Source organism: Varanus komodoensis, unplaced genomic scaffold (genome assembly GCF_004798865.1).
Source record: "Varanus komodoensis strain SLA01 unplaced genomic scaffold, ASM479886v1 scaffold5, whole genome shotgun sequence".
Classification (NCBI taxonomy): Eukaryota; Metazoa; Chordata; class Lepidosauria; order Squamata; family Varanidae; genus Varanus; species Varanus komodoensis.
Genome location: NW_025336087.1, coordinates 46,748,609 through 46,757,380, shown reverse-complemented (window position 1 = coordinate 46,757,380; position 8,772 = coordinate 46,748,609). Strand labels below are relative to the sequence as shown.

At 39.9% G+C, this 8,772-nt stretch overlaps 1 protein-coding gene across 3 annotated transcripts in view; it reads left to right on the top strand.

The window, feature by feature from the left end:
* The window catches only part of VPS13A (vacuolar protein sorting 13 homolog A), a 179,910-nt gene that overhangs the window by 36,201 nt on the left and 134,937 nt on the right, over positions 1-8,772 (top strand). For all 3 annotated transcript variants that reach the window (XM_044445950.1, XM_044445952.1, XM_044445951.1), the window contains exons 15-16: positions 460-589; positions 3,096-3,190. In XM_044445950.1, the coding sequence (XP_044301885.1) occupies positions 460-589; positions 3,096-3,190 (225 nt within the window). The remainder of the gene's footprint in view (positions 1-459; positions 590-3,095; positions 3,191-8,772) is intronic.

Here is an 8,772-nt window from a genome sequence, read left to right as displayed (position 1 = left end):
CCCCCCACCTCTGCGTCCATATAATAGAGAGGGGTTCCTGCCATTTCCCACAGTTCCCTTGCTCTTAGCTATTGAAACATCCTGGTAACAAGCTGCATGCAGGTGCAGAGCCCATATGTGTAAATGCAGAAATGATCACTCAAAAAACAACAGTTACAAGTATCTATTAAAACATAGTTCTCTATTTATATAGTTAACTGTTGAAATAGATAATTCTATTTTAAAGCAAGTCACAAGTCTGTGTTGCTGCGATAGCAGGACCAAGACTAAATGAAATTCAAAAGAAAAGAGGGCTATGCTGTATTGATCTTGTATCACTGGAGCCCCCAAACTGTGCTTCATCTGTTTCCAACATTGCCTATTTGTTTTACACCTTACCTGATTTCTTCATACTTGTGCCATTAAATAAAATATTTACTGTTAAATATTAATATTAAACTTTTCAATTTTTTCATAAAGGCAACAAAGGCTGGTTTAAAGATTTTCAGACCGGGAACTAAGCAAGATGATGAAGATTCTGGTGGCTGGTTTAGTTGGATGTGGGGATGGGTTGGAAGTAAAACGGACCAAGCTGTACAAGAGCCAAAAGGTACAATGTGCCCATTTGGAGTTAGGAATACTTTAGATGTTCCCAATGATTCCATAAGCCATCTTGTTCACAAGCCTTAACCTGCTTAGTAGTGTCAGTGTTGCTATTTTGAGCAAATTACTATTGCTCTTAAAATACTTACTACTTGTCTTTCTGCTTAAATTTTGGAGACTCAAGTTGGTGTACAACATCATTTTATATTATTATAAAACTACAAATATTAAAACAGAAAACATAAAAAGGTCAGTTCAAAATACTTCTTGGGGAATAGCAGGCCTGCTGGAACTGAGAAGTCTTCAAATGCTATTAAGAGGATATTCTAAAAAAATCATGTATTTGTAAGTTTCTGGGGCAGCATCAGGGCTCCCTCTTCTGGCTAGAGACCAGAAGAGCAGCCCTGGTGGTTGCAGGACTAGGTCCACAGTCAACCACAGCCACCTGGGATGTTACAAGCACCACCTGGGAGCCCTGACAGAAGAGCTATATAAGAACTGGGTCCTCTCTTCAGATGTGGCCTCAGCAAGCTGCCAGCATCTGGGGTATGGGTGGCTGGGAATTAGGTTGGAGTGCTAGGACCCAGACAACTGGTATGATATACAGCCCCATTCCAATTTGTAGTTAGGCAGTCCGGAGATCAAGGTGGGAACAGAAGTGCAAAGTAGGCCAGTCTGAATAAAGCAGAGCAGTCAATGCCGGTCAGGAGTCGAAAGCCAGAGAGAGAAGCTGAGGAGAAGCAGATACCTGGGATTAGGAGCAGAAGGCAGAGCAGGTAAAGCCGGGTATGGTTCAGAAGGGGAGGCACAAGCAAGGCAACAGGCAAGTTCCAGAAGGTATAGGGTGCTCCAACAATATCAAGACCCTTTGTTGCTGAGGCAGCATCTGGAGGAAAGAACTTGGTATAGCTCTTCCCTTAGGGCCTGCCAGGTGGTGCTTGTAACATCCCAGATGGCTGTGACTGACTGTGGACCTGGTCCTGCAACCACCAGGGTTGCTATTCATGTCTTTGGCCAAAAGAGGGAGCCCTAATGCTGCCCCAGAACCTCACAGTATTGGACTTACTTAAAACTTAAAATCTGTGCAGGCACCCTTTCCCGTGATTCTTTCAGACTCTGTCATTTTCTGTTACTGTTTTTTACTTGACTGAAATACTCACCAATTCATGCAGGGAATTTATGCCTGGAAAATTGGGATAACTGACAGTTGTGTAATACGGTGTTATCTTTTTTTGCTGTCTGCTGTTTTGATCTGATGCTGGACTGTGGGACTGATCGTGACCCATCCTCCCCATCTGACTCCACCTGTTCAGTGGACTGTCTCAGAAGAGCAGACATGATCTGCTTCTCACTGGTCTCTTGGCGTATCACTGTGCCTATAGGCCCTTGCATTTCAGTTGAAAAGTCCTATCCTGCCTTTGCTTCCAGTTCTGACTTAGATCCTGTGGTGACAACCTTGGAAGGTTGTATTTTGGGGAAGAGGTGGGCCTAATCCCTTCATCCTCACTGTTTCACTGCTTAGGAGATAAGGTGAAAATCTTAAGATCCCTTATGCTTTTTGCTCCATGAACAAATGGAGCAAATATGTACGAGCTTGCTTGCTTTATTTTAATTGAGAGTTGTTTGGAATGAGTGCAAGTTACAGTTAAATAGGAAACTTCAAATCAGAAGAATGGTTATTCTGTGAGAAAGGAAAGGAAAGCTACTAGTATATCCAAATAAACAATACCTAAAACATTATAGGTTTAAGGACATATTTCCCAAATAATAAATGATTAGTCAGTATTGGAAAGATGGGCTTTTATAAAATATGATATAAATTAAGGTGGGTTTAACTACGCCCGTTAGATAATACAGTGGTGTAGTACATTTCTTTACAAGGGCTTGATGCCAGACCCTACAGAGAACCAGTTGTGCAAACTGGGGCTCCAGGGACCTTCTGTGTTATGCATTTCTATGTGTGCTGCCAATAACTTAAGCTCCTTTATCAAATTTCTCCATTTATAATGAAATGGACAGAATTACACTTTCTATATCAGAGCAAGTGTTTAGGAAAAGAGTAGCTACTGGATGCCTGATGTAAGCACATGAATCCATAATGCAGCTAATTCCTGTGTAAAAGTATTGTAGGAGTTAAGATTATGATTATTGTATTTGAAAATGCATAGGTTTGGTGTACACATTGGATTGAATTTGAAGATTCATTTCTTTTGATGGAAGACAGTTCCGTCCATTCACAAGTGTCCTTTGGATCCACGTCATTATGCTTTTAAGCTGGTAATGAGAACAGATTTTGGGCTGAGTGAACTCTGTCCAAAATGAAATGCAAACTCTTCAGCTTAACCATGTTACTTCTAAATCTTAGAGTGTGACAAAGTAGCTCCACTTAAGACAGTATTTTTCTAACTTTTACAAGTGATAATACTAAAATGCTGATCTGTTATTTAGTAGGATTGTTACAGTACTGAGTTTTTCTACGGAATACATTAATATTGATTGTTTTACCCTATCAGGCATTGAACAGTTGATGACTCCAGAAGAAAAGGATAAACTTTATGCAGCAATAGGTTACGGTGAAACAGCCATTGATCCAACATTGCCTAAAACTGTGAGTGTGATTTGATTTTGTAATATAGGTCAGCAAATATTTTACTTTATCCACACTACATGAATAGATATCTTACAATAGGAGATAATACCTGGAGCTGTGATTTCCATCTAATGCAAGGAGACATCCACTATGGGTTACCGCCTTCGCTGTCCAGGGCAGACAAGGAACATGTGACCAGGATTTTCCCCTTTGTCCTGGCTGCTGTGGCTCCTCCCAGCCAGTTTGTTCCATGCCTCTGCCTGGGATATGGCTTGTTCTAGTTTTTCTTTCCACAAACTGTCTACTCAAGGATCTTATTATCCTATTTTCTTTAAATATTCTTCATCTCTACAAACCTTGGACTTCTCTCTACTTTTTCTGTTCTGTGCTTTACAAGAAAAAGGGAGCATTTGGCTTTCGTTCTCTTGGCCTTTAATTATTTTGCTACAAAATTGGTCCAACAAACCAGAAAGCTCCAAATCTGGAAAGGAGAAAAAAGAAAGACCAGTAACTCATATTAGAGTTGCTTGGACCCAAACTACTAAAAGCACCTCTTCTACTCAAATCAGAAAAGTGGCTTATCACTTCAGGCAAAATCTAACACATGCCCCACTGAGGATTCTTTCAGGGTGCTTATAATGTTCAGGCAAAGCCAACCCCTGTGCCACATTGATGCTAATGCCATTACAGTAATCACTCCTCATGTAGTGTTCTGGAAGAGGATGTTGTGGGATTTTTCAGCTTCTCTTCTGTTTCCCTCTCATCTAATCCAGATACCAACCCAGCAGTTTTCATCAGGGTACACAAGCAATTCTGGAAACCCTCAAAGTGAGAGCAGGCTATGTTTCTCATTCACTTCATGTTAAAACAAAAAACAAAAAAAAATCATTTTGTTTTCCCAGGCCTGTAATGCTTGTATTCTCAAGCACATTAACCCATCATGGAGGGAGGAAATAGAGACATTTGAAGGTTCTCCTCCTCAAAGCAAATGGCTAAGCAAACACACCCCGCCCCACCCCCACTTTCACTAAGATCAGCGGACGGCCCATAGCTCAATAGCAGAGCACATACTTGTAAAATGTCTTGGTTGAATTCCTGGCACCTCCAATTAGCCTGGGAAACTCCAAGAAAGCTGCTGCTAGCTAGTTTCAGTATTCCTGAGCTAGATGAGCCAGTAGTTTCAGTCATCATAAGGCATCTTTTAAGATCCTCATCTCACTACTAAAGAGAAGTGTAAGACTGAAAGGATTATTTGTTTTGTTCACATTCAAGGTCTCCTGTTTGCTTCGATGCAGTAGTATAGCAGATTCAGGGGACCCTTAAGGACCAACTTTACAAGTTGGCAGTGCCCCGGGTTTGAAGGATGAACTCTGGAAACAATCTTTCAGCACTTCTTCCATCACTTTGGACTACTCCAGATGGACTTTTTCACTTCACCACCTGCCTTCTTTTCGTGCCCCCTGATTTCTATCAGTAGATGTCATGGATGTGCTCCTCTCCCACTGACCCCAGAGTAGGCTCTACTCTTCTCTTCCAGTTGACAGATAATGGAGGAATGGACAGCATTTGTATTCAGAATCCTATTCTGCCCCAGAGAGTCATAGTTCGCCCAAATCCTTCAGCTAGCGCAAACAGACCCATAGGTGCTTTCTTTGAAGACAGACTTTTTTGCACAAAGACAAGTCAGACATACAGACCTAATTCACTGGCTACGTCAAGCCACTTGGCTACTGAACACAGCCTTTTCCTCTAACTAGTCTGTTCTGTAGAGGCAGCTGAACACCTTTGTCCTCCATAACAGTGAATTAAATACGTGAAAACTCGATGGATTGTAAGACAGCAGATTCCGAGGACTCAAGTGTTGCTCTGATATGGGACTCAGAGTAAAGCATTTTGTAGTCAAGTTACCCTCTCTTTTGTTATCTCTGAAGTGTGCTGCAAGTTACCTAGTTGTCACTTTGTTGCCGCCTTCAAAGGTTCCTCAGAAGGGTGTGTCATATCCAGCTGTGTTCTGCAGCAACACATTGTTTCCCAACCTGGAGTCTGCAGGTGATGCTGTTAATTCTTACCATTTCCCCTGTTGAGCTGCAGAAAATGGTTACTATGTTTTCTCTCAAACTGTTATTCCTTATTGTTATCAGCCAAAAAGATCTTGACTCTGTTTTCCATGAAGAATCACTTTTGTTCTTTTAACAAGAACTCTGTAGCTCTTCCACTAGACCTTTCTTCACTTTCAGAATTAACCCTGATTTATACAGAATACAAGAGGTGGTTATCACTTTCTTCTGCTTTAACCTGTCTTACTCTCAGCGGCTATGTAACTTCCCAGTGCTAGAAAGGCCAGCAAAAACTACCTTAAAAATGAGGTTTCTGGGTTCTCCAGTTTCTTTCTTTCCATCCTACTGCAATGGAAAGAAGCCCTCCCATACCACTCAAGTTAGCTGGCTCAAGGGTTGTATATTTGCATTTAATGAGATTAATAATTTCCCTAAATCTGCACATGCCACAACACATTCCAGCAAGACCACAGATGCATCAGTAGTTTTTTCTCTACTGTAATTCCCATAAATGGCGATCTACAGGGCGGCTCTTTAGTCTTCCCACAACACTCAGGTTCAACTAGAAAAAGTGGCTGACGCAAACCACAGAGGCCAGGACCAAGGCAAAAATCCTGGTCTTATGTTCTTGTCTGTCTTGGGCACTGGGACAAGTTAGCCATAGTGGGAGTATCCTGTGTATTGAATCAGAGTGGAACTTCATGGTAAGTACTCAACTTCCCATTTTAAACCTTTGAAATTTACATCAGTATGATGTGTGGCTGGGTAGTTTCAAAAGCAAGAGGTCGCATGTATTGTCTGTTACATTATTTTGTAACGACATGAGTGTTTAATATTTCCAACTTAATAATGACTTCCAATGCCACTGAACCAGAAGAGAGAGAAAATGGTGAATGAATTCTTAATCTGTGTGACAGCATTGCCTTAAGCTGTATATGAGAGAGAGAAGTATGTAATTCATTGCAACAACTACAATATGGCAGGTCATGTCAGACCACTGGAATTGCAGAGCAACAAACTGAATCACAGGCCAACATTAGTTCATACAGTAGTGTTTGAGAATTGTATATAAAATTATGATTTTTAAGTTTGAATGATAAGACCCTTAGTGAATCAGTCAGAGTTTTATTTGGAATTTGTGCTGACTTATATAATTTCACTTCATAAGGCTGACTTGTGTTGGATCAAGTTCCACAAGGTCAGGGAATCTGAAGCAGAGGATTATGTATTAACTGATGTGACCCAGGATCAGTAATGATGTTATGCAGTGTTAGAAATTGTGCTTTCTTACAAGTAACATTCCATGCATCCTAACTTTTCCTTGGTCTTTCAGCCAAAATCTGTATGGGAAAAGCCTGAGACAAGCAAAATTGACCCCACTTTGTCCCGCTCTTTTATTGCCTTATGAAGCATCAGATCCTCACAGTTTTGTTAGAAAAATTGTCCTGTGAGTTAACCCATTGCAGTTTGTTCATACATCAGTAGATGGCAGGATTGGCTAAATAGTGAAAAGCCCCCTTCTAGCAGTAAGGGACATGCTTCATAATACGCTTCAAAAAAACATAGACTAACACAGTTCCAATGTTCTTCTGAAATTAATATACTAAATTCTCTTATTTTGTTTTCCTCTGCACTATAATTGCCTATCTCTAGTGCAATTGTATATATTTTTGAATGCAACCTTTTTGTGTGATGCTATACAGGTTTTTTTCAAATAAGCTGTAACTTGCAGACAAATCCGCCCTTCTGGTTGTTTCCTGCATGTAACTTCTGATCTGTAAATATCAGAAAATGAGATCTGAAGATGTTGTTTCCTCCATATTAACTGAGCATTTGAAATAATTAGCCCTTTGGAATCAAATCTTTAAACTTAGCTAAATTAATTTCTAACTAGGCAGCATAATTCCACTCTTCACTTGTTTTCTGAAAACCTGCAGCTTTAATTATTGGAGGAAGAGATGAAATGTCTATAACTAAACATTTCCCAAACATTAATAAATACAGTCTTCATTCAATTTTGTTGTACATTATCAATTCTGATTTGTTCCCTAAGTTAAGCTGCAAATATATAAATAGTCCAGGATCTAGCTGTTTGGGACTATTGTGCTATTGCAACAAGCCTGATAGTAATATACAATATTAGGAAATAACAGTCCATCTCTTTCTCATCCTTTTGGTAAAGTTTGTTTTTTAACCCTTGCAGTTTTATATAACCATATATATTGAAACTGAAGCAGCATTGTGATTTGTTTTTGTAGCATCTTAATTGACAGTATAAGAAAAATACAATTTGGGGTAATATTTTCATTTTAATATATGCAGGTCTTCCACACTCAAGATATGCATAATTGGAGCCATCACTTCACTTCTTGCTTAATTGATAATAAAAGCTATATATTATTATCCTCTATCAAAGTATATATTTTATCTGAAAAGAGATCCTCTGTGTTCCTTTGTTTAAATTTAGGTCCTCTTCAATCCTGTTTATGTACATTCTCAGTATTAATTGATAATATTCCTGATTTACCTGGGTTCACTTTGTACCCAGAAATTTTTCACAAAGCTTCCAGTTTGATCTTAAGCTTTGAAACCAGGACTGCATTACCAGTCTATAGTATTACTTTAAGTCTGAATATCATTTATTAAACTCCTTTAATGCCTTTGTCCAGTCTAGCCTGCTGTGCCAGAAATTCAGTGTGCAAATTAAATGAAAATGGAGATAATGGACATTCCTGCCTGTCATTCCCTCTTCAAAATTTAATAATAGATGGCATCCTGTTATTTATCAGAATCTTAGCAATAAGGACTGTATATATGAACTAACAGTTCCCCCAAGTGTGGAACAAATTGAAATATTCTCAATATTTGTAACAAACTTTGGACTTGTGGAGTCAAAGACTTTCTTGGAGTAACAGTGTAGGTTGTCTTGCAGTTTGAGTTTGTCCAGTGAGATGTGTCACTTTCATGAATACTAATTAATTCTTAATTATACAGTCACCTGAACGAAATACTTCCCCTTCATGGGTCACTGCCTTGTCGTGGCGAAGGGGTTTGTATAGCTCAATGAAGCTATGAGCTATGCCTGCAGGGGCACCCAAGACATACAGGTCATAGCAGAGAGCTCTGACAAAAGCAGATCCACTGGAGAAGGAAATGGCAACCCACTCCAGTATCCTTGCCATTAAAACACCATGGACAGTACCAAATGGAGGTAGTGACAGATATTATTTTTCTGGGCTCCAAGATCACCATAGATGGGAACTGCAGCCAAGAAATTAAAAGGCGCTTGTTCCTTAGCAGGAAAGCTATGGCAAATCTAGACAGCATACTAAAAAGCAGAGACATCACCCTGCCAACAAAAGCATGTATAGTCAAGGCTATGGCTTTCCCAGTTGCAAGGTATGGCTGTGAAAGCTGGACCATAAGGAAGGCTGAGCACCAAAGAATTGAGGCCTTTGAATTGTGGTGCTGGAGAAGACTCCTGCGAGTCCCTTGGACCACAAGGCGATCGAACCTAGAGGGATCAACCCTGACTGCTCTTTA